Here is a 26,548-nt window from a genome sequence, read left to right on the forward strand (position 1 = left end):
ACTGTATTCCGTTAATATTTACATCCAACACAATTTCCCAACTCCTATGGAAAAGGGGTTCGTAATATGGCTTTTAATTTTTTGCGGCTCCAGACGGATTTGTTTTTGTATTTTTGGTCCAATATGGCTCTTTCAACATTTTGGGTTGCCAACCCCTGCACTAGTCCATATGCATTAATTGTGTTTATTTATATTAGCACAACCTAATTTTATGTACATTAATTTTTTGGTCTGTTGTTTATGAGTCCCTTCTTATGCAGTATATTTGGTTGGTACTGACTTTTTTAATCGGCCTGATCTATGCCTCAGGTTAAAGTGTTAGATAACAAACAATCTTTGTGATTAACACGTTTTCTCATCACTTGACAAGGTTGTTAACTGTGCATAGGTTAGATATAATTATTGAGTACAATTAAAATCAATGGGAAGATTACTAATTCAGTGTCAACATGTGGCCCCTATGTAGTGGAAAAGTTGGGCCCCATGGTGAAAAAGGTTAAAAAAAAAAAATCCCTTTTTTTTACCTTACCGTCATGTGAGAAATTGAGAACACCGTTTTAAACGACAAAAATAATTGAATTTTAAAAAGCCGAACTGAAATGCTAACAGTTAGCATGCTGGCCAGATAGCATCAAGTAACAAAATATGACTCTATAGGTAGGGATGCTTGACAAATTTTATAGGCCCCGACCTAGTTTCATTGGTACTATCTGGTACCGATTCACGTAAAATCAAACCGTTCCATTTTTTTTATACCTTTGTTGCACATGGCGCACAAGTCCGGTTGCAAACTCAAACACTTGGCGGACAAACAGGCGTAATCGTAGCGAACTGCATCTAGGTAATGTTGCACATTTCCATGCCAACAAAGCAAGTGTGCCTGATCGGAAACGCTCATAAATACAGTCGGGGTCCACTTTTCAAATTGCGCTGACTCAACGCTAATTTACATTGTATTCGCCATACATATGCTACTCATTAGCATTAGCAGTTTTACATGGCATTTCCAACACGTCTAATTTTGGTAAGGAAAACTACCCTATATTATCAAACAGCTGGTGTGCAGGAAGTGCAATACATTTTAGGGTGCAAAACAAGACGAGACTCAGTTTCGTAGCAAAGACTACTTCCTGACTAGGAAACACGATGTAGCCTATACACTACTGCCCCCTAATGTATTGGAACTGCAACTGCAAGCACAATCTACTATATAAAACTTGCAAATGAGACTCACTGAAGTACGAAATCAGTCAAGTGTTGCATTTTCCATGTTTAATTGAAATCTGCTTCAGAGTACAGTTTGAGAATGAAACGGGATCCCAAATCTTCCTCATGTCTTGAAATTATTGAGAAAAATGTCAATCAAGAATCTTTGATTTCTATCGAATGAGAAAAAATGTCGCAGAAAATGTGGGATTTCTAGAAATTTGGGGGAAAATTAAAATGGTAGCCCGAACGTTTTGAATTATTTGAATCCGATTAAAAATTAGTGGTATAATCTAAGCTTTGTAAATAGAGACTTAATTGTGGAAACCGGCAAAGATGTTTCTGTACCAATCTGACTCAAATTTGACACGTGTGCTGAGCAGTCCCCTAAATGTATGTACCAATGCAGTGAATTGCAAACTGTGGTAAATGTGGGCTCCATCTAGTGATACGCCAAATAATTACTTGGTTAAAGTGCAGTGTTTTATTTTCCTATATTCAAAGACAGTGTTACTCTTCAAACTGTAATGTTACAGTGGCCATATTAAATATACTTGTTCGATTAAACTTCTGCCTTGTTTTTAATGAATACTTCGGCCTACTACATCACTGTATTTTTAACATTGGTCATTACGGTGGTACTTGCAGAGCCAAGTATTTTCTGAGGTGGTAAGTTAGAGAATTACCGTACTAATGTACTAAATTGTGGTGTTTCAGCGAGGCAGCCTATAGTTTTGTCGAGATGATGTCAACAAGTCATCCAACTTATGGGGTTAAACTAAAATAATAGCACAGGCAACACAGTTGGGACATATGTCGTGATGAAATGTTCTCCAACAAGTTATCGTCATACATAAATACATAAACATAATTCATGCCTAATATGGTCTCTGAACTAGCGCTTTGAGCAAATCAGGCGCATTTATTCGACCTACGTATCAGAATCAGAAATACTTTATTAATCTCAGGGGGGAAATAGAAATTTTCAGCACAATCCCATTCAAGATTAGACAAACATTACAGGGAGACAGAACAGGATCAAACATTACAGGGAAATAGAACAGGATTGCTGACGGTATGTCATCATGACAGAAAAATAGCCAGATTTGAAATAAACTGCCAATGCTACAAATGCTGTGTATAAATGTCAAATTTATAATCCAAAAACATTATCTGGCACAGTAATAGCAGCAGCATTTGTAAGATGGAATAATTTCGACAAATACCATACTTACAAGGCCAGCGCCGCCAGTGATGTTGCACACTCTCTTAGCTGAAAGGAAGTTACAGTATGTGAGGTTCTCCTGATGCAATGCTTTATGCCCTAAAGACACACATGCGCACGCACACACACACACATACACACACACACACACACACACATTTTATTGCTTTTAGATATGGTGATGTTTTTCATATGCAAATGAGGCATTTTTTATGAGGGGCAGTTAGGGACTTTATTCAGAATCACCTCTTACATACACTACTGAAATGCTCTCACATAAACAACTGAAATGTTTTTCGCTCACCCACACTACTAAAACACTCTTATACACACTACTGAAATGCTCCCACATACACTTCGGAAATGCTCTTACATACACTACCGAAATGCTCTTACATACACTACTGAAAGGCTCTTACATACACTACTGAAATGCTCTTACATACACTACTGAAATGCTCTTACATACACTACTGAAATGCTCTTACATACACGACTGAAATGCTCTTACATACACTACTGAAATGCTCTTACATACACTACTGAAATGCTCTTACATACACTACTGAAATGCTCTCACATACACGACTGAAATGCTCTTACATATACGACTGAAATGCTCTTACATACACTACTGAAATGCTCTCACATACACTACTGAAATGCTCTCACATAAACAACTAAAATGTTTTACTCTCACGCACACACACACACATCACTTGCGTGTGAGAGACAATTTTAGTAGTATGTGTGCAAAGATTTCAGTTATATGTATGAGAGCATCTTACCAGTGTGTATGAGAGACATTGCATTCCGGTTCCGGTCACCAATAATGCCCGCCCCTTTTCAGTTGTTTAGTTTTTTTTTTTTAAGCCAAGTTTTTTTGTGAACAAAAATGTCTGGACTTTCAATGCAACAAGGGTCGGGCTGCCACCGTGGGTTGCACCTGCGTGCCGCGACACCTGAGCTGCCACACAGCGGTGCTTTGTCCTCCCGACAGCCAAGCAGCCTGGAGCACTCGTTCCGTTGCGATAGTGCACCGCAGCATTATCAAGCGCAACATCGGGGCAAGAGGAGGAAAAGGTAATTAGACATTTTTTATTTCTAAATGATTGTTGAATCCCACGGAATGTAAGACAACATAGCATTGTAGCCATTAAGAAGTTAGCCTTGGGTGCCTCCACTACAAACAAGTTAGCAACTAGTGTTTCTGCGACTCCTAAGAGTCTGACATCTATTGCAAACTTGCCGTTTGTCTCGGAGGAAACGGGAAAAAGTACACTGTCATATCAGCTAATAATGTTTGCAGAGTTGTTGCTATGTACGTCGGTAGCTGATCAAATAGTAATGATAACAGATCACATTTATTTAGGGCTTTTCTTTGGACTAGATAAGGGGTCCCCAAACTACGGCCCGCCAACGTCCAACATCCGGCCTGCTGGAGTTATTATTTTTTGTTTTATTATTTTAAATCTGTCTTTTCTAATCCATTTTTTGATGTCCCCTAGCCGCTCAAGCAAATCATATCGTCTAAAAATGCATTTTCCCATATGACTTATATTGTCTTAGCTATTTTCACGTGATCTGATTGTTACATTCTTATTTCAGAGTCACCACGCAGCTGCATGACCATTTCAACAAGGACGGAATACACAACCTCTGGATTCATGGAAGTGGGCTTCCAAACAACTTCTGTGCATCTCCACGCAAGGGGGGCAGACACCTCTTCAGCTGTGGCATTCAGGTGTCATTAATAATGCAGGAATCCCTCCAGTTACAAGCAGCATTTTGATGTTGACAACTACTATGGCATTGATGAAGAAGGTCCACTACCTGAACTCCAGACAAATAATAACATTGTAATTCCACATTGATGTAAACATTAGTGAGATGACAATGAACATTTTTCAACAAGTGAACCCACTTGAAAAGTTCATGAAATGTTACGCTTACAACTGTGACTCCAGCGCTTTTAGTATAGGTGTTCACTCTGGGTTGTTCGGTGTTGCGCATGGTTTGATTTATGCTAACAATCTCCGGGAAATATGGGTCTAGTCCACTTGACCATGCCCATTATTGGAAACCCCATCTGGATGTGTTGAATAGTGTGGCATTGGGTGGTCTATTTTGTCCATTAGGGAATGATATGGTTATTAAGGGGGTCCGGTCCGATGACCATGGATGAAGTACTGGCTGTCCAGAGTCGAGACCCAGGATGGACCGCTCGCCTGTGTATCGGTTGGGGACATCTCTACGCTGCTGATCCGCCTCCGCTTGGGATGGTTTCCTGCTGTGAACGGGACTCTCGCTGCTGTGTTGGATCCGCTTTGAACTGAACTCTCGCGGCTGTGTTGGAGCCACTATGGATTGAACTTTCACAGTATCATGTTAGACCCGCTCGACATCCATTGCTTTCGGTCCCCTAGAGGGGGGGGGGTTGCCCACATCTGAGGTCCCCTCCAAGGTTTCTCATAGTCAGCATTGTCACTGGCGTCCCACTGGATGTGAATTCTCCCTGCCCACTGGGTGTGAGTTTTCCTTGCCCTTTTGTGGGTTCTTCCGAGGATGTCGTAGTCGTAATGGTTTGTACAGTCCTTTGAGACATTTGTGATTTAGGGCTATATTAATAAACATTAATTGATTGATGGTTAACACTGGATCTGGGTCTTGATGTTTCAGAGTTATTCGACTTTTAAAGAATTTAGCTTCTTCACTATCTCCCGGGGCGAGTAGTTCATTCATTCATTCATTCATTATCAATAGACAATTAAACTTTAGCAACTAAACACATATTTACACACCTATGCTTCAACATAATAAGTAGTCTTTACTTGATGGATAGCCCAGATTCACAACCCTACAAACCAAACAAATACATCCATATTGTCTGGACATACATAGATGTCTTCTTTGTTCAACGTGGCTCTGTTTTTTTTTTTTTTAATCCATTTATCGTTTTCTTTTGGAGTACTTTGTTGTTGCACGCCTTTTAGTATATCATCATTCATGTCACCAGTTTGTAGTTTAAAAACTTGTTTTCTTGTTCCGCTGTTTGTTTTGCTGTTTTGTCCGCAAACGTGATATTGCATCCGTTCTGTTGACGTGTGCTGCACATTTGCACATTACTGTTTTAGCTGGTTTCTGTACGGCTTTTAATAATTTTTTTAACAGTTCTCCATGTGTTACAGGATTTCCTGTTGACGTTATCATTCCTCTATTTTGTCAATGTTGTGCAAATGTGTGCACTGTTGAGAATGCATATTGGCTATTTGTCTGTATTGTAACATTTTGAACTTTCATTAATTTACATGCTTTAGTGTTCCTAGTTGTGCAGCTTGCATTGGGTAATCTGATGGACATTTGATAGCTTTCAAAACTTCAGTTGCTGTAACAACCGCACATCCTATTCTATTTTTATTTCACTGAATGCTGCTTTAGCTTCTAAATTCCACTCTACTGGTGTTGACATTTTTAGATCTTTTTCATACATTAATTTACTTACAGGAGCTATTATTTTAGCGTAATTTGGTATCCAACTTCTACAGTAATTAGTTAATCCTAGAAATAACATCATTTGCTTCTTTGTTTGTGGTTTTGGTGCTTATAGTACTGCTGTTTTTCTGCTTCCCACAATAGTGCGTCCATCTTTGTTCAGAGAATGTCCTAGATATTTGACTTCTGTTTTGCATAGTTGGACTTCTGTTTTGCTTACTTTGTGTCTTTTACAATGTAGATGATTTAATAACACTAATGTATCTTTTCTACAGGTTTCCTCATCCGGTGATGCTAATAATATGTCATCTACGTATATCAGGACTTTTATCTTCCTCCTGGAGGGTTTAATTTGGACATGCTTACATGCATTGCTTGTGAATAGATTGTCGGACTTTCCACATACCCTTGAGGTAGTCTTGTATAGGTGTATATTTTCCCTTTTATAAGTAAATGCAAACCAAAATTGACTTTTTTTATGTATTGGTACCGAGAAGACTGCCTTACTGATATCAATCACTGTGAAATGTGTCCAAATCCTGCATATGATGTTTAAAATTACAGCATTAATTGTTCTATAAAACACTAAATCAATATTCCTAATTCAAATGTTATACATAATACTTCATGTAATTTTAAGTAACATTTTAAACCCACTAAAACGGTATATAAGTGACTTAAACTATAATTTTATAACTCAAAAGTGACATTCTTCCATTTCTTTATATTTCTTATTTGTAATTATTATTCAACAATATTCAAAGCACCGACTGAGAAAATAGTACTATTTACTCAGCACATCATATAAATGTCATTATTTTACTAATTCTTGCGTCTTGGGCTTTTTTAAACTATCATTTGTGTCTGTCAGTTACATTCGAGCATGCTGACTTCCTGCCGTGAGTGATATCCTACAAAATAAAAGCATGCATTTATTTTCATTCGTTTATTACTCGCATTATACTATCAAACGTTGAAAGTTAACTGATAACTGTTGTGAGGGCCAGGCCTCCTTATATATTCTATCTTATGCCATTATCTTATCTTGGTGTACTGCAGCTGTGTAAAAAAAAGTTAAACCGACTTTAACTTACACGTAATACATTCATTTTCAAATTTCCACTTCCAATGTGCCACACGCACACACACACACACACACCCAAGGTTGTGTGTGCGCGCGAGTGCACATTCCAAGAAATAAGGCGAACAACACTCAAAGAGCGTTTTTCTTTCTTTTTTTTCTTCCTCTGCCTATAAACATGTAAATTATTTTATATCACTTTATCATGCTATACATATCGACTCTTATAATAGTTATTATCTAGGTTTTTATTTGTTTCATTATTTTAATGTATATATATATATATATATATGTGTGTGTGTGTGTGTGTGTGTGTGTGTGTGTGTGTGTGTATATATGTATATGTATATATATATATATATATATATATATATGTGTATATATATATATGTGTGTGTATATGTGTATATATGTATATGTGTATATATATATATATATGTATATGTATATATATGTATATCTTCAGTCTACATTTTCTTCATATCTTATTTCAATACCCCCACATTATCTGTCGTACGCATTAGTTTATTCCATTTTGCATTTAATTATTCTTAAATATATATGTATATATATATATATATATATATATATATTTAGCAGCCATTCCTAATCATAGCCCATTCCGTCACATCTCGATCTTGTAAATGTATTAGACAGACTGTTGATCTTGAAGAAATTTAGTTTAAACTTAGTTTTATTCTCTACATGTAATTCTATATGCTCCAGTTTCACACAAAAATTTTATTTTTTTGTCCTTTATTTCAATTATTATTTCTGGTTTACTTGCTGTTTGTTTACTTAAGTTCTCATAACTTAGTATGTCCTTATGATCACTCTGATCATTTTCTTTGTCTTTTGGTGTGGTCTTTGGAGATTTGGATGTTTCCCGACCTAGTAATGTTGAATAACCTTAATTGTTGTTTTTTTCTTTCTTTTTTTTTTTTTTTTCCTCAGGAAAGTCTCAGGCAAAATGTCCTTCTTTCCCACAACACCAACATGCAGCAGGGTGTAACTGCTGTTGTTGTCATTGTCATTTCTTTTGGGTCCCTTTTTGATCTTACTGTTGGTTTTTCCGATACACTTTCATTGTATGGCGGTGGATTTTTTTATTTGTTTAACGATGATCTACGTTTTATTATTGTTGGAGCGCTGGGTGGGGAGGTTTCTGTCTGTACTTCTTCCTCACAATCTTCCCTTATAATTTGCCTATTTCTTCTCCTAACTGGCCCTGTGTCTCTTAGCCCTTTCTTTTTCCTCTTCTTTTCCCTTTCTTTTCCTTTCTTCCTGTTACTTAGCACTTTGAGCCATCCACATCCAGCACTCCAAGTGCTCCCACCCCATTCTGGCCAGTTTCTTTTTGTTATTTCCGCATTTTTGTATTATTGATTCCCGCAGCTTTAATATATCACCTTCTTTGAGGCTTTAATATATCACCTACTCTGAAGCTTCCGGTAAATTCAGTTTAGAGATCCAGAGAAATTTCGGTAGGTCTGGATTTTTGTTTTTTCTACTGCTTTCCAGTCTTTACATTTTAACTCATCTTTTAGACTAACCTTTGGTTTACTTGTCCCTTTTACCATTTTGAGTATTTGGAGTAACCCGTCGTCTCCTACAGAGCCGAACTTATAAGGATTACTTTTGTCTTTGTTGTAGGATAGTGGTTTAATTTATTATTGTGGTACACGTCGCTTCTGCTGGAGGTTTTTCCCCCAGTGGAGATGTCATGCCTAATGCACCCACAATAACCCACTATTTCTTCTCACAACTTTAGTATGGAGTGATAGCCTTGTGGCGATCACTCCCACACACTCTCACGTTCACACCTTTCACACTCCTTCTACTGAATTTTCAGGTACCGTGGACTCGTGGACTTCTTCTGTTTTAGAATTTTCGGTTTTTACGTAGACTCCGTGGTCCTTAATTTGGCTTATTTTCAATGTTGAATCTTACAGAACTTTCATTCTTTGTGGACTCTGCCGTCCTTCTGATTCTTAGGCCTTTTTACCTGTTAGAGCCTAGGATTCACAGGGTTTATTTCTGCGTCGTAACCCTTAGTCACACGCTTTTTCTGTGTGTCGTAACCCTTAGTTACACACATTTTCCATGCGTCATAACCTTTAGTTACACGCTTTTTCTTTCTTCTATGCGTCGTAACAGTCAGTCACACGCTATTTTTCCTTTGTAATTCAAAATGTACTCACTGAAATCTGCGTTCCTTCCTCTTGTCCTCGGTTTCCGGTCAGTCGTGAAAATCCCAGCCCGGGGTGAAGAAAATCAACTCCTCAATGGGAGATGTGAGTGCCAGGGTCTTCTGATTTTACTCACCCGGCTGGAATTGTCAGACGTGTTGGAATCCGGCTCGAAAGACCAAGAAGATGTCAGGTTCAAACACTGATGACATCTATTAATCAGACAAGAAGCAAGGAACCAGGCAGAGACAGAGTTCAATAGGGCTCATGAGGAGAACGCGGGCACTGCACACTTAGTCACAGTCTCACCCTACGCTCTAAGGTCCAGCTCCCGCGTCCCTCTTTTTATTCAGAGTTCCATAGTCAACATCACTGAGGCTGCCTCTAAAAGGAGTGGTCACATATATTATGCAAAGCAGGTGCAGGACGCACAGTACGTGACTGAATGTGCTGGGGGCCTTGTGATTTCGACTTGTCCCTGCTTCGTCTGCGTGTGGTCATCTTCGTTGAGGTCCTTGGAGTCTGTCTCGTCTGCGTGCTGTCATCCCATCCCTGCCGAGGTCCCTGAAGTCCTTGGCTACCAGCGGGCCAAAACAAAGATAACATCTGTGGCTGAGGCCACCCCTCAGACAAGAAGTTTTGTCCTTGCATGGACTAGAAAAAAGTCTAACTTGAGCACAATAGCTAATAACTAAAGCAACGGACTTTAAGCAGATTTAAGTTAGTGTGATAATATATACATAATTATTCTAACACAAACACATTTCGGGAGCACATCCGCACACAACAGAACATATACCCAGGATCCCTTGCAGCACTAACTCTTCTGGGATGCTACAATATAGCGCCCTCCCCTCCCTCACCCCCCATCTCCTGAAATCGGAGGTCTCAGGTTGCCAAGTATGCACAAGAGGTTAAAACAATGTTTAGAACTTGTTGAATTAGGTCCTGACGTTGAGCAACTCAAACATAACGTTGAAACAACATACTTTTTGACAACGTTTATTCAATGTCAGGTCGTGACATTGATTTGACCTCTGAAATTTGGTCCTTTTATCAACCAACAACATGGATCCAGCGTTGGATATCGACATTGTCTCAATTTACAAATAACTATTTCTCAGCGATGTTTCAAAGTCTGTTTTAAAGGACATGTATGAATAATCAACGTTGTATGAATGTCTTTTGCCTGCTGGGAGTGATACGCTGTCTGGAACTGCGTCGCCAAGTTAGCGGGCCACACTCATGTTGTTGATGATTTATTTGGTTAATTCACTGAATATGGTCCACTTTTTCTTCTCAGCAATGTCCTTCACTTCCACTTTCTTACTTACCATGGTTGGTAAACACGACTATGTTCATCTTTAGCTTCAGGCAAGTTTTTCAGTCGGAATATACAGGGTATACTTTAACATTTGCTACACCAACTAATTAAGGGGACGCTTGTGTAACGCTTCTCCGTAAAATACAGAAAAATCTTTGCTTTTTTTTTTTTTTTAAATGAGCATTTTTGACAAAAATCCTTGTAAATTCTCCTGATAACCAGCATCCTCTGCAGTGGACACGCATGATAGGGATATTTTTTTTTTTTTTTTTTACAAAATTAGCAACACAAAAATATATACACTGCTGCCATTAGCATTACAGTGTAATATCTTCTTTATTTAGTTGCCTGTATAACCCAGTCCTTCTCTGACAGTGGGACAGACCATGGTGGAAGATGAGGAAAGACCAGTGTGTTGCTTCCTTTTAATGTTAATAAGCTTACAATGTTCTGCAAAAGTATATAAAAACTGTTTTGAGATTTTTGATGCATTTTCAGAGTTGTTATTCACTCTGGAGTGATTTCACAACACATCAGCAAAACTCGAAGTGATACATCCGCTAAAACTTTCCATGCATGAATCACTAACCAAAAAAAAGGAAAAAAATAGCATTTTAGTGCTTGTTTTCAGATATATTCCGCACATATATTCGCTCTTCAGAAATAAACAATTACTGGATTGATGCATTGGGAGAAAATAATTTATTATAGTTTATATACATAGTATTCACAGGTGAGTCTATAGACACAATCACGGAAAATAAATGTCATCACATTGCATTATGACAGTTGCTCCATAAACAAGAGCTGCCTTCCCTTGGTGTGACATGATGTGTAAAACAAAAAGAAAATGTATATATACATATATGATGTTTTAGTAATGTATGGGTCTTCCATCCAGTCTGTTTGAAATGATTGATGGTAAGAGTTCAATAAGCTAAATGCTGCCTTAGGGGTAGAAGAAAATGAGCCAAAAAAAGAAATACCAGGCCTGCATGTCCTCATTTAGTTCTATGACTTCACTGGGCCCTTGCAACAGAAGGGAACTCAACAAAACTACCATGTCAGCAAAGACTCTAAAACACACACACACACACACACACACAAATGTTGTGTGAATGTGTTCTACGACGTGTGTTCCTCCTCGTGTTGCAAAACGTGTCGCTGCTGCTGCCGACAAGCCCATTTATGGCGAACTCTCTGTGAGCTTCTGGGCTTTTTTTTTATTTATTTTTTTTATTAGGGCTGAAACAAATTTCCATCTTTCACCAACACATGTGTATTTAGTCTCTCAGTACAGCCGGAAGTGTCAATTGAAGGCCGGAGCGCTACTTGGTGGGAGTGTGGGCGTGTCGTCTCGAAACGCGTCTGATTGTAAGTCTGCAAAACAGAAGAAGACTGGTTAATGTTTATTGAAAAACACAAAAAGATGGCGATCAGGGGAGAATAGTGATTCTCAAACTGTGATATGTGGTACGCCAAAGAATCACTTGATTAAAGTACAGTGTTTTATTTTTCTTATATTCAAACCCAGTGTTACAGTTCAAACTGTGTGTAATGTTACAGTGACCAAAAAATAGTAAATATACTTGCTTAAAAAAAATCTGCCTTGTTTTTAATAAATACTTAAGCCTAATACGCTACTGTATTTAAATGTTGGTCATTATGGTTATACTACTTGGTGGAAAAAAGTTCGACTTTTTTGCGACCTGTTTGCGCACTCTTGTTTGTTTAGTAACCATGGCAACTTATTAGCTTTACCTGCCTCATGTGTGCGGGACACGCACCTGCTCTAATTAAGAGACTATTACTTAAGCCTGTCTTTGCCAGTGAGTCAGCCTGGCGACATTGCTCTTTTCATGCTCGTTTCATGCCATTGCTTCATTCATGCTGCAGTAAGTCTTGTTCGATCTATGCCATAGTTTGTTTCGTTGTTTTCTATGTCCATAGTTCAGTCTAAGTGTTAGCGTATGTTTCTTCCGTTAAGTTTAACTTTCCTTTTAATAATAATGATATAATAATAAATATGTTCCTACCTGAAAGCCTTGTCCGGAATAGACCGTTTGCATCCTCGCAGTAAGCTGTGAAAACCTCGTCTTGACATAATGTACTAAAATTGTGGTAATTTGGTAAGGCGGTGCCATCCTTACATTAATTAATGTTTCACCATAAGATGCTATATTAAAACTTGTGTACCGATGATATGAAAGTTTGTCACTGCAATACTAACTAGTTTTATCTAAAGTTCCATCAAGGTTTATTTTGAAGCAAACGTGGGCGCAGAGCACATTCCTCTAACTAGTGTGACGACATCACTGCCTGTGCAATGCGCGTCGCGCATACACTTTGATCAAACATCATGTCAATGTTAACGGGTTAATATATATATATATATATATATATATATATATATATATATATATATATACATATATATACACACACACACAATGTGTGTGTACTTGTATATATATGTATATGTAAATAAATAAACAAGTAAAACATTGAGATGACTATATCGTTTTAGTAAGTGGATAAACGCAGGCTTTTCCTGGGCTCCTTGTTAGTGTGTACTGATGATAAAGACAATGTACACTTCATTGCACATGTAATATATCACTTATTTTAAAAATTGTTGATCGTGCTGAAGGACAAGCTAATTCCCCCCAAAAATGCACAAAATGTTTTAAAAAGTATCTGTGTGAATGTGAGTGTGAATGTTGTCTGTCTATCTGTGTTGGCCCTGTGATGAGGTAGCGACTTGTCCAGGGTGTACACCGCCTTCTGCCCGATTGTAGCTGAGATAGGCACCAGCGCCCCACGCGACCCCAAAGGGAATAAGCGGTAGAAAATGGATGGATGGATGGATTTGCCTGTTATTATAGGTGAATAATTGGCAGCCACATTCATTTTCATGCTCAAATTAAGTCACACTCCAGGTCTTTATGTCAAAATATGGTTGCCTCCCAAAAAATGCTTCAAAAAATATCACACCGGTAATATTTTTTCCACTTGAAACTTAACACATTTAAGTCTACTACAGCCTAAAACATGCCTTTGAAAAAAATCTTTTAAAAAATAAAAAATAAAAGCTACAATAAAATATTCATACCAACTATTTTATAATTTTTTGTGTTTGTTTGGGTTTTTTAGCATTTTTAAAGCCAATAGGTTTTACTCCGTTACATTTGTACCTTTTTTGATAAATCGTGCTTGTCAGAGTAGTTTTAATGCAACATACTTTTACTTGAGTATTTATGTTATTTTCTAAAATCCCATAAAGAGGACACATATATGCGTGCTAAGGCCAGGACGAGGTGAAAATTTGCCAATGATACTTGAACTTGCTTTATAAATGATATATTTATTTAAATAAAGCATTTTTTCTCCTCTGTTGACAGCAGTGTTGGCGCTAGGAATTTTCAAAATGGGGTCCCAGTGACCCCATCAAGTCATAAAAATGGGATCCCACAGTAGATTTTTGGGGTCCCACTTTTTTGTAAGCGTTTTGAAAACAAATGATAAACGTATGCATTGTCCTGTTATATCTCACAATATATACTGTGTTTTGGAAAAAGGTTGTCATAAACGTTACTTAATTCTTTTTAAAGAAATAATATAAAAGGAGACAAATTTGTATGCATTTGTAAAAATGTATTTAGTTATAAACATTCATTCACTTTCTTCTTTCATTCATGGATCTAAACTTTACCGCTGCTGGTAGTTTTTTCTATGTTTTTATTTAATATGTTGTATTTATTTCGGTATAAAAGTGTAAAAAGTGTTTTGCTTGGGTCATTAAATGATGACAATAGCGTGCCAGGGCATGCATACATTTTATATTTAACGCTTAAATCTCTGGAGTCTACATCAACTTCAGATCTATTCCTCATTTCAAAATGTTTTAGGTTTTTTTTATATTGTTTTTTTTATATTTGTTTGTTTTCCGCCCTTTTTTGTCGAACAAAACGTTTTTATTTTTTATGGCAAACGCAAAATATGCAAAATCTTCCACCAAAAATATTTTTCAAAGTGGAATTTCTGATGTGACGTAATCGGGGGTGAGGTGGGGGGTTAGGGGTAAACAGGGGGGGTCTTTTTTAGCATCCCGGAAAAGTCAGTGTTGCAAGGAGTTCTGGGTATTTGTTCTGTTGTGGTTATGTTGTGTTACAGTGCAGATGTTCTTCCGAAATGTGTTTGTCGTTTTTGTTTGGTGTGGGTTCACAGTGTGGCATATATTCGTAACAGTGTTAAAGTTGTTTGTACGGCCACCCTCGGTTCGACCTGTATGGCTGTTGAGAAAGTATGCCTTGCTTGACAATCAAAACCACAATCTCGCTCTCTAGCTCTCTCTGTGTCTGCCCCTCCTTCACGAATGTTGTTGTGTGCGCACACCATCACAATTGTATTGTTGTTAACCCCCCCCTTAACCATGTATGTATATTGAAAATAAACGCAACCTTGACACAAAACACCGGTCATTTCAGGTATTTGAGAAACCCCACCCGGACACACCGGACAGTCCCGCAAAAGAGGAAATGTCCGGGGAAAAGAGGACGTATGGTCAGTCTAATTTATTTGACGAAGAAACTCTACTTTGACTTCGACACTTTAAGTTTCATTCCAATGGCTAACTTTATTTATATCATCATTTCATTCATCATTGCTCATTTGTAGTGGTCTTTCTTGAACTATTTGGAGAAAAGATAAAAAATAACTAAAAACCGGCATAGCTAGGTTGGTAGAGTGGCCGTGCCAGCAACTTGAGGGTTGCAGGTTCAATTCCCGCTTCCGCCATCTTAGTCACTGCTGTTGTGTCCTTGGGCAAGACACTTGACCCACCTGCTCCCAGTGCCACCCACACTGGTTTAAATGTAACTTAGATATTGGGTTTCACTATGTAAAGCGCTTTGAGTCACTAGAGAAAAGTGCTATATAAATATAATTCAATTCAATTTATAATCTATTGGCTCATTAGAGAAACGAAGTGAGTGCAGGTGACGTTTGACTCCATTTGATCAATAAAACAGAGCCTGGCAGTCACACGACCGCACTCATATTACACACCGTAAAAAGTAACATGAGGCCACACAATGCTTCAATGTTTACCTTTCATACTAGGAAAAAATGACATTTATATCATGCGCTGTCATCTGTGTCAGTAGAAATGTTCACTTTTCAGCTTACAATAATTCCACTTTCAACTAAACAAAACCCATAGTGGTAAGTTGTAGATGTTTTTATGTAGCTTTTCATTCTCCGTAAACACCATAATTTCAGTAGCATGTAGCCCTTGCAGAAGAAAACAGTACAAGCTAAGACATGCATGCTCTGAATGGGGCAAAATAGCCCCATCTGGTGGACAAATGTAAATGTTAAAAATACCCCGGCCATATCAAACCAAAGACTATAAAAATAGGACCCATTACATCCCTGCTTAGCACTCAGCATCAAGGGTTGGAATTGGGGGTTAAATCACCAAAAATGATTCCCGACCATGCCACCGCTGCTGCTCACTGCTCCCCTCACCTCCCAAGGGGTGGAACAAGGGGATGGGTCAAATGCAGAGGGTAATTTCACCATACCTAGTGTGTGTGTGTGTGTGACTGTCAGTGGTACTTTAACTTTAACCTTAGTTAGTTAGTTAGTTAGTTAGTTAATGTAAACGCTCAGTTCACCATACCTAGTGTGTGTGTGTGTGACTATCAGTGGTACTTTAACTTTAACCTTAGTTAGTTAGTTAGTTAGTTAGTTAGTTAGTTAGTTAGTTAGTTAGTTAGTTAATGTAAACGCTCAGTTAGTTAGTTAGTAAATGTAAACGCTCAGTTCACCATACCTAGTGTGTGTGTGTGACTATCAGTGGTACTTTAACTTTAACCTTAGTTAGTTAGTTAGTTAGTTGGTTGGTTGGTTGGTTGGTTGGTTGGTTGGTTGGTTGGTTGGTTAGTTAGTTAGTTAGCTAGTGTAAACGCTCAGTTAGTTAGTTAGTTAGTTAGTTAGTTAGTTAGTTAGTTAGTTGGTTGGTTGGTTGGTTGGTTGGTTGGTTGGTTGGTTAGTTAGTAAAATGATTCAAAAAGTTGGGTCAGATTTTTAATAAAACTTTCAGTTAATGTCCGAAATGAGATAAATAACCAGTCATTATATTTTAGGGCAGCTCTAGATCAATTATACTGCATTACCTTATGCTTAAGTCCTTCCCTCCACCCACAGAGACAAAGACGGTGGATGACTGACAGTACACTGTGGATCACTGAGTGCTTTTCTAGTTAGTTCATGTGAAGATCAAATTAAGATCAAAGATGTAATTTTTTTATGAATTTATAATGGTACATTTTTTGTCTTGAGGGAGAAATGTGTCGCGTCTTATTGAAGCACTGCATTTCACTTTTATATATTCCACACAGCCAAAATGGCTTGAAGACAAATAGGTGAATGGCACAAAATGTTCGTATCAGTGATTCTCAAAGTTAGAGAATCACTAACCACCTCAGAAAACACCTGGCACTCGTTGTATCGCCAAAACACAGCAGCATAGTAGGCCTAGGAATTCATTAAAAACAAGTCAGTGGTTTTATTTAACATGTATATTGAATATTTTGGCCACTGTAACATTACATACAGTTTGAACAGTAACACTGTGTTTGAATATTTCATTGTTTCTTTGGTGTACCACGAGGTGGAGCCCCAGTTTGAGGATCACCAGTTTAAAAGTTTATGACGACATGTCTGACTCACCAATGAGCGTCAAGCCTTGCTGCTCGCTCAGAATAACTGACGTCTCTTCCTCTTCCTCCTCCTCCTCCTCGTCCTCCTCTCCCCAGTCGGCGATGTTGGCAGGGGGGATGCACTGCTCCAGGAAGAGGTCCTCCTCGTCCTCCTCGTCCATGTCTATGTTCTCAGGAGGCCATCGCAGCTCCCCACTCTCCACCTCGCTCACCTCGGTGGGCTCCACGACGATGGAGGGCAGGCGCTCCCTCTCATGGTTCCGGCTCAAACTGTTCAAGGACGTCTCGGGGCCCAGGACCACCTCGACCGGGTCGGGGAAGATCTGAATGACAAGAGGTAGACATTCGAAGCTGTGGTATACCTGCGTTGACATTAGATATTTACTATTTACTAACTGTATTCTGGTTTTATTATACAGGAGATACTTGACTATCTTTATTTTGGTTTCATTATTCACTGGTTAATTGTGTAACTTTATAGGTTGATTGGCAACACTAAATTGGCCCTAGTGTGTGAATGTGAGTGTGAATGTTGTCTGTCTATCTGTGTTGGCCCTGCGATGAGGTGACGACTTGTCCAGGGTGTAGCCTGCCTTCCGCCCGATTGTAGCTGAGATAGGCGCCAGCGCCCCCCGCGACCCCGAAATGGAATAAGTGGTAGAAAATGGATGGATGGATGGATATTTTAGTTTTTTTATAGTCTCATTAATCAACTAACTTTATTTTGGTTTTGTTATACACGGGTAAATTCCATCCATCCATTTCCTACCACCGATCGCCCATGGGGTCGCAGGGGGATGGGGGGAGCCCATCAACTTAATTTTGGTTTTATTTCACACTGATTAATTAACTAGCTTTATTTTGGTTGTATTATACACTGTTTAATATATATATATAGCTTGGTTGGTAGAGTGGCCGTGCCAGCAACTTGAGGGTTGCAGGTTCGATCCCCACTTCTGCCATCCTAGTCACTGCCGTTGTGTCCTTGGGCACACCTGCTCCCAGTGCCACCCACACTGGTTTAAAAATGTAACTTAGATATTGGGTTTCACAATGTAAAGCGCTTTGAGTCACTAGAGAAAAGCACTATATGAATATAATTCACTTCACTTCACAATTATTTGACTAGCTTTATTTTGGTTTTATACTACACTGGCAACTTAACTAACTTTATTTTTATTTTTTTACATTGCTTGATTATTTAACTAACTTTATTTTGGGGGGGTTGCACACGGGTTAATTAGCTTTATTTTGGTTTTATGATACATGTGTTAATTACCTAACTTTATTTTGGTTTTTTAAATATATTGGCAACTTAACTAACTTTATTTTTGTTTTATTAAACACCGTTTAATTATTTTACTAACTTTATTTTGGTTTTACTACACACTGGTTACATAACTAACTTTATTTTTGTCTTATGTATGGCACAAGTTAATTAACTCATTTTATTTTTGGTTTTATTGCACAATAGTTAATTAACTAACTTTATTTTGGTTTTATGATACATGTGTTAATTAACTAACTTTAATTTGTTTTTTTAAATATATTGGCAACTTTAACTTCATTTTTGTTTTATTATACACTGTTTAATTATTTTACTAACTTCATTTTGGTTTTATTACACACTGGTTACATAACTAACTTTATTTTTGTCTTATGGCACAAGTTAATTTACTAATTCTATTTTTTGTTTTATTGCACAATAATTAATTAACTAACTTTATTTTGGTTTTATTACACACGTGCTAATTAACTAACATTAATTTTGGTTGTATGACACTGGTTAGTTTTTGTTTTTTTATACTCATTAATCAACTTACTTAATTTTGGTTTTACTGTACACAAATAAATTAACTATTTTTTTTATTTAACTAATATTATGCTGGTTTATTTTACTAGCTTTATTTTGGTTTTATTAAACATGTGTTAATTAACTAACTTTGTCCGGGTACTCCGGCTTCCTCCCTCTTCCAAAGATATGCACCTGGGGATAGGTTGATTGGCAACACTAAATTGACCCTAATGTGTGAATGTGAGTGTGAATGTTGTCCGTCTATCTGTGTTGGCCCTGCGATTAGGTGGCGACTTGTCCAGGGTGTACGCCGCCTTCCGCCCGATTGTAACTGAGATAGGCTCCAGCGCCCCCGCCACCTCAAAGGGAATAAGCGGTTGAAAAATGGATGGATGGATGGATGGATGGATGGATTTCAGTTTTATTTTACACTACTTAATTAACTAACTTCATTTTGGTGTCATTTTACACTGGTTAATTTATTAACTTTATTTTGGTTTTATTAAATAAGTTAAAGTTAAGTTAAAGTTCAAGTACCAATGATTGTCACACACACACTAGGTGTGGTGAAATTTGTCCTCTGCATTTGACCCATCACCCTTGATCGCCCCCTTGGGAAGTGAGGGGAGCAGTGGGCAGCAGCGGTGCCGCGCCCGGGAATCATTTTATGGTGATTTAACCCCCATTCCAACCCTTGATGCTGAGTGCCAAGCAGGGAGGCAATGGGTCCAATTTTTTTATAGTCTTTGGTAAGACTCGGCCGGGGTTTGAACTCCCAACCTACCGATCTCTGGGCGGACACTCTAGGCCACTTTATTTTGGGGTTCATGACACATTGGTTAATTAACTACCTTTATTTTGGTTCCATTACACACGCATTAACTAACTAACTTCATATGTATGATTATTCGGTGTGACTCCATTGTAATTAGATTTATTTTTATTTTTTTGCCACATTCTATGCTAACAACAGCATTATCTAGTTAACTAACACGCGTCAATTAACTGACTTTGTTGTGGCTAATGCTACGTAGCTAGCGGTGGTGTACTTTAGGGATTGATTGATTGATTGATTGATTGATTGATTGATTGATTGATTGAGACTTGTATTAGAAGTTTGCACAGTACAGTACATATTCCGTACAATTGACCACTAAATGGTAACACCCGAATAAGTTTTTCAACTTGTTTAAGTCGGGGCTTCACGGTGGCAGAGGGGTTAGTGCATCTGCCTCACAATACGAAGGTCCTGAGTAGTCCTGGGTTCAATCCCGTGCTAGGGATCTTTCAGTGTGGAGTTTGCATGTTCTCTCCTTAAATGCATGGGTTCCCTCCGGGTAATCCGGCTTCCTCCCACCTCCAAAAACATGCACCTGGGGATAGGTTGATTGGCAACACTAGATTGGCCCTAGTGCATGGGTGTCAAACTCTGGCCCGCGGCCCAAATTTGGCCCGCCATGTAATTTCATTTGGCCCTGGAGGCAATATCAAATTAACATTAGAGCTGGCCCGCCGGTATTATACAGAGGCAGTGCCGCTGTAACACCACATTCACCGCTAATGCTCATACTTGCCAACCCTCCCGATTTTCCCGGGAGACTCCCGAAGTTCAGTGCCCCTCCCGAAGATCTCCCTGGGCAACCATTCTCGTGAATATCTCCCAATTTCCACCCGGACAACAATATTGGGGGCCGTGCCTTAAAGGCAATGCCTTTAATGTTCTCTACAACCTGTCGTCACGTCCACTTATCCTCCATACAAACAGCGTGCCGGCCAAGCCTCATGATATAACCAGTTTGTACTCACTCATAAGTGAATGCAACGCATTCTTAGTCAACAGCTATACAGGTCACACTGAGGGTGGCCGTGTAAACAACTTTAACACTGTTACAAATATGCACCACACTCTGAACCCACACCAAACAAGAATGACAAACACATTTCGGGAGAACATCCGCACCGTAACACAACACAACAAATACCCAGAACCCCTTGCAGCACTAACTCTTCCGGGACACTACAATACACGTTACCACCTAAAAGGTTAATTTGTTCAGTTTTAAATTTTGGCCCTCTCTGTATTTGAGTTTGACACCCCTGCCCTAGTGTGAATGTGAGTGTGAATGTTGTCTATCTGTGTTGGCCCTGCGATTAGGTGGCGACTTGTCGAGGGTGTACACTGCCTTTCGCCCGATTGTAGCTGAGATAGGAGGCGCCAGCGCCCCCTGCCACCCTAAAGGGAATAAGCGGTAGAAAATCGATGGATGGATGAACTTGTTTAAGTCCACGTTAATCAGTTCATGGGCTCCCATTAGCATGTTAATATCGGCTCAAAGGGTTTTAAAAAAACGTCAGACTCTGTATGCCCAAAACAAGATGTTTTTTGTTAAATATCGCCATCAAGCACTTGTTGCAGGTCCATGGTCGACATTTATTTAACACCGAAATGAGGCACTGGTAGCTACTTTTTTTTTTCGGTCTAGTTACTACTGTTTATATTGGCATTGGTGTCGTTATGGAACCAAGTAACGACACCAGCATCAAGGGTCTATGCTGGAATTAGCATCTATTTCAAACTAATTCCAGCATAGATGGAATTAGTTTGCCAGCATCTATGCTAACAGCAGCGTTATCACGTTAAACTCCAGCTTTAGCTTCTCTTAATTGTGTTTAAGACTAAAATATAAATAAAAGTTAAGCATTTTAATATTTACCATTTAACATTTTGAAAAAAACACCCAAAAAAAATTCACTTTATAGGAGCTGTTTGCAACTTTTATAAACCAACATTCATAACGACAGAGCATATATATATATATTTTTTTTTTTAATTGTTGATTCCGGACACGACCGCAAAATATACATTTCCGCAAAGATTGCTATTACTACTGTTTAAATTAATTGTTCAATATTACAAGAATCCTCTACCTAGACATAAAATGACACTCAATCAGTCACCTTTACACTATTTTAGTTCAATTCAGTATTGCTGTCTGAGGCTGAGCCAATCAGTGGCCACAATACTAAACAGCATGATCTGATTGGTGTGGTCTCATCTGCTGGCCAATATTACTGTAGTATTGAAAATGTTGTAGGGTATGCAAACAAATTTAAAAATGAAACTGCAATATGGTGAAGTCGCACTATTATAAAGACTATAAAAATGGCACCCATTACCTCCCTGCTTGACACTCAGCATCAAGGGTTGGAATTGGGGGTTAAATCACCCAAAATGATTCCCGGGCGTGGCCACCGCTTCTGCCCACTGCTCCCCTCACTTCCCAGAGGGTGATCAAGGGTGTTGGGTCAAATGCAGAGAATAATTTTGCCACACCTAGTGTGTGTGTGACAACCATTGGTACTTTAACTTTATTTGAAAAGCCATGGGGCTAAGGGCAACTGTATTTTTATTACAATTATTAAGTTTATTAAGAAAAAAATTGTTGGACGTCATTCTATACTGAAAGCCATTAAAGAGCGGGGTATAACGTTTAAAACACATTGGAGAGTTAGCGCCCTCTGAACATCCGTTTAAAGGGAACTGTAGTTTTGGGGGATTTTGCCCAATATTCACCAACTATTCACATTTTTTCCAATCCATTTCTAACTCGTAAATAAACACTAGTAAAGTCAGCTAACCAATGAGCCACGTATTAGCGATATTGTTGTTTTAAACATAAAAATTAGGGACCTACTTTTAGCAATGCGTTGGTCGAAGAGAGCTAACTAGCTTATGCTGTTATATTGACGTCGTCATCTGGTGAGCTGCTGCACTGCCTCTAAACTGGTGAAAGTTAAATCTTGATTATAAATCATGCCTCTCACAACCTTCAACCGATAGTAGAAGGTTGTGGCTAAAAACCAAGAAGTTGGTCAACTTTGACGGCCAACTTAGACCAGGAGATGACGAGAAATGCATTTTTAACCCTTCTCTTGGATTATGATCATTTTTTCACCAAGACAGGAAGATATATGGTAAATGGTAAATGGGTTGTACTTGTATAGCACTTTTCTACCTTTTTAAGGAACTCAAAGCGCTTTGACACTAGTTCCACATTCACCCATTCACACACACATATAAACATCCCATCAGTCTTCATCCCAGTGAGAGCAGGCAGTGTACAGTAAGTGATTGTTTTATTATGTTTGTTAGCTCTCACAAAGTCTGCCGTGAGTTGTAGTCCGTCATGTTGATAGAAAAAGCAAACGCTTTGATGAGTTTGCGAAATAAATGTGCCGCCGAATGCTTAAAATGAGCAAAATGCATAAATATTACATTTTAATTTGAGTATACAGTACAGACCAAAAGTTTGAACACACCTTCTCATTCAAGTGGTTTTCTTTATCTTCGTGACTGTTGATTGTCACTGAAGGCGTCAAAACTAAAAAAGAACACATGTGAAGTTAAGTACTTAACAGGAAAAAGGTGAAACAACTAAAAACATGTTTTATGTTCTAGTTTCTCTAAAATAGCCACCCTTTGCTCTGATTACTTTTTTTGCACACTCTTAGCATTCTCTCGATGAGCTTTAAGAAATGCTTTTCACTTCACAGGTGTGCTGGAAGCTCATCGAGAGAATTCCAAGACTGTGCAAAACAGTAATCAGAGCAAAGGGTGGCTATTTTAAAGAAACTACAATATAAAACGTGTTTTCAGTTGTTTCACCTTTTTTTCTTAAGTACATAAGTCCACATGTGTTCATTCATAGTTTTGATGCCTTCAGTGACAATCCACAATGTGAATAGTCATGAAAAAAAAGAAAACACATTGAATGAGGAGAAGGTGTGTCCAAACTTTTGGCCTGTACTGTAATTGTTACTACATAACATACATATTTAAAGGGTGTATATATAAAACCTTGATGGATGTTTTTTAGAGAGCCTAATAGGCAGAATAAAGCAAACCCCATTTAGTCCATTGTCCAAGTTAGAATGCATTAAAAAAAAAAAAGAAAAACATATGTCTTTAATAAGGAGTGTGAATGAGGCAACATTGAAAAAATGCAGTTCTTCTTTAAAGGTTCCAAACATTCCCTTTTTATTTTAACTGTCTTACTCCACATGAAGTCTAGACCAGTGGTTCTTAACCTTGTTGGAGGTACCGAACCCCACCAGTTTCATACACGCATTCACCGAACCCTTCTTTAGTCAAAAATTTTTAAATTCAAGACAACGTAGTATGTTTTTGGTAACACTTTAGTATGGGGAACATATTTTAAGTAACAAAGACTTAATTTAGAGTTATTTGGACAGTAGGGGAACATATTCTAGGTAATAAAGACTTAATTTAGAGTTATTTGGTTAGGGTAAGTCCGAGTCCATGGTTCTCGCCCGGAAAAGGGTGGAATGCCATCTCTGGGTTGGGGAGGAGACCCTGCCCCAAGTGGAGGAGTTCAAGTACCTAGGAGTCTTGTTCACGAGTGGGGGAAGAGTGGATCGTGAGAGCGACAGGCGGATCGGTGCGGCGTCTTCAGTAATGCGGACGTTGTACTGATCCGTTGTGGTGAAGAAGGAGCTGAGCCGGAAGGCAAAGCTCTCAATTTACCGGTCGATCTACGTTCCCATCCTCACCTATGGTCATGAGCTTTGGGTCATGACCGAAAGGATGAGATCATGGGTACAAGCGGCCGAAATGAGTTTCCGCCGCCGGGTGGCGGGGCTCTCCCTTAGAGATAGGGTGAGAAGCTCTGCCATCCGGGAGGAACTCAAAGTAAGGCCGCTGCTCCTTCACATCGAGAGGAGCCAGATGTGGTGGTTCGGGCATCTGGTCAGGATGCCACCCGAACGCCTCCCTAGGGAGGTGTTTAGGGCACGTCCAACCGGTAGGAGGCCACGGGGAAGACCCAGGACACGTTGGGAAGACTATGTCTCCCGGCTGGCCTGAGAACGCCTCGGGATCCCCCGGGAAGAGCTGGACGAAGTGGCTGGGGAGAGGGAAGTCTGGGTTTCCCTGCTTAGGCTGTTGCCCCCGCGACCCGACCTCTGATAAGCGGAAGATGATGGATGGATGGATGGATGGATGGTTAGGGTTAGGGTTCTAAGGCCATGCCCAATAAGGCATTATTAAGTACTTAATAATGACTAGTTAAGAACCAATATGTTACTAATTTGCATGTTAATAAGCAACTAATTAATGGTAAATATGTTCATACTAAAGTGTTACCATGTTTTTTTTTACTGGTGCACAAAATGAACCGTGCATGAACATCACCTTGTTCAAAAAACAAAACCAACACAGTGCATGAACTCACAACAAAATCACACACCTGCAAATCAGCCAGCTGATAGGGAGAAGTTTGTATTTACGCGATGAGTCGGGTGTGTTTTGACCTCCGCCGAACCCCTGAGGGCGACTCGCCGAACCCCTAGGGTTCGATCGAACCCAGGTTAAGAACCACTGCTCTACACATACCACAATTTAAAAAGAGCGCCCTCGGGTGGCGAGTTCTGACGACAGTTTCAGTATAATTGGGAGTTGACTGCATGAACTTTGACCTTGAAGAACAATCAGACAGGAGACAATTTAACAGCGGTGTAATAAATACCTGGAAAGGTAGTCTTTGTTCCTTCCTTTGCAGATCATCACGGTTTGATTCCTGGCCGCCGATGTCCATCCCTCTGCACAGGCAACAAAACAAAACTGTAGTTATACTCGTAGAAGATGCCGTTTTTTTTTCTAAAAGTCACATGACAGTATAGTGCCCCCTTTCTTTCAGACGTTACTCACCCCCTTGGTGATCGTATAAACTCACTAGCCTGGAACACCAAAAAGGCTTTCGAACCATTTTTACGAGCCTTGACACACAACTCCGAGCTTGTCTCAAGTGAAGTGATTTTTTTTTTGTAGTTTTTTTTTTTTTTTAAATGGAGCTTAAAAAACCTCAGCCTATGCGTAATTGGAAGGAATGTCATCCTGGGGGCCCTTTGGAAGACCCAGGAAGAATCCATAGCTGGACTGGAAAGAAAGAAAATGCACTCTCTGACTCAAAAAAAAAAAAAAAACTGCGCTGCATTCCTCACTTCATGAAAAAGTGGGATAGATTCGCATGGAAAAATTTGTAGCAGTGGTGCAATTGAGATCAATACACACACATAACCTTGTCTCACATCTAGCAAGTACTCTAAAGCCAAATATTTAAAGGGACGGCCTCGTGTTTCTAGTTAAATTACAGCTGTTCTGAGCGTGCTCCGTGTTCCCAGGCTTGTGATTGGTCCCGTTTTCACTCCTACATTGCTAAAGCTGCCAGACTAAGTGAATTATGTGCCTGTGTGTGTGTGTGTGTGTGTGTGTGTGTGTATGTGTGTCATTACATAGCGTCTCCTGAAACACACACATACACACACATTGCAGATTAGTCCAATCGAGCTTTGCACAAAAATGGATTAAGTGTGTTGCTGCTCCTATTTCACATAGTGACAGTGAGCCATGTCCAACACATGCACTGCTCCGTGCATTCTGTCTCAAACATGCATCTGTCGCCCTAACATTTGATAGTGGATGTGAGACATGC

The 26,548-nt window shown here is 39.0% G+C and overlaps 1 protein-coding gene across 4 annotated transcripts in view; it reads right to left on the reverse strand.

Annotated features, from left to right (window-relative positions):
- Positions 1-11,204: 11,204 nt before the first annotated feature.
- lbhl (LBH regulator of WNT signaling pathway, like) overlaps positions 11,205-26,548 on the reverse strand; it is a 20,077-nt gene continuing 4,733 nt past the window's right edge. Inside the window, exons 1-4 of one of the 4 annotated variants that reach the window (XM_061878768.1) lie at positions 25,765-26,149; positions 25,583-25,655; positions 17,253-17,604; positions 11,205-11,897 (exon numbers count right to left, since the gene is read on the reverse strand). In XM_061878768.1, the coding sequence (XP_061734752.1) occupies positions 11,827-11,897; positions 17,253-17,604; positions 25,583-25,655; positions 25,765-25,985 (717 nt within the window). In that variant the 5' untranslated portion in view covers positions 25,986-26,149 and the 3' untranslated portion in view covers positions 11,205-11,826. Of the gene's footprint in view, positions 11,898-17,252; positions 17,605-25,582; positions 25,656-25,764; positions 26,150-26,548 lie in introns of those variants that run through there. The other 3 variants (XM_061878769.1, XM_061878770.1, XM_061878771.1) reach the window with 3 other exon arrangements.

This window comes from Nerophis ophidion, linkage group LG18 (genome assembly GCF_033978795.1).
Source record: "Nerophis ophidion isolate RoL-2023_Sa linkage group LG18, RoL_Noph_v1.0, whole genome shotgun sequence".
Lineage (NCBI taxonomy): Eukaryota > Metazoa > Chordata > Actinopteri > Syngnathiformes > Syngnathidae > Nerophis > Nerophis ophidion.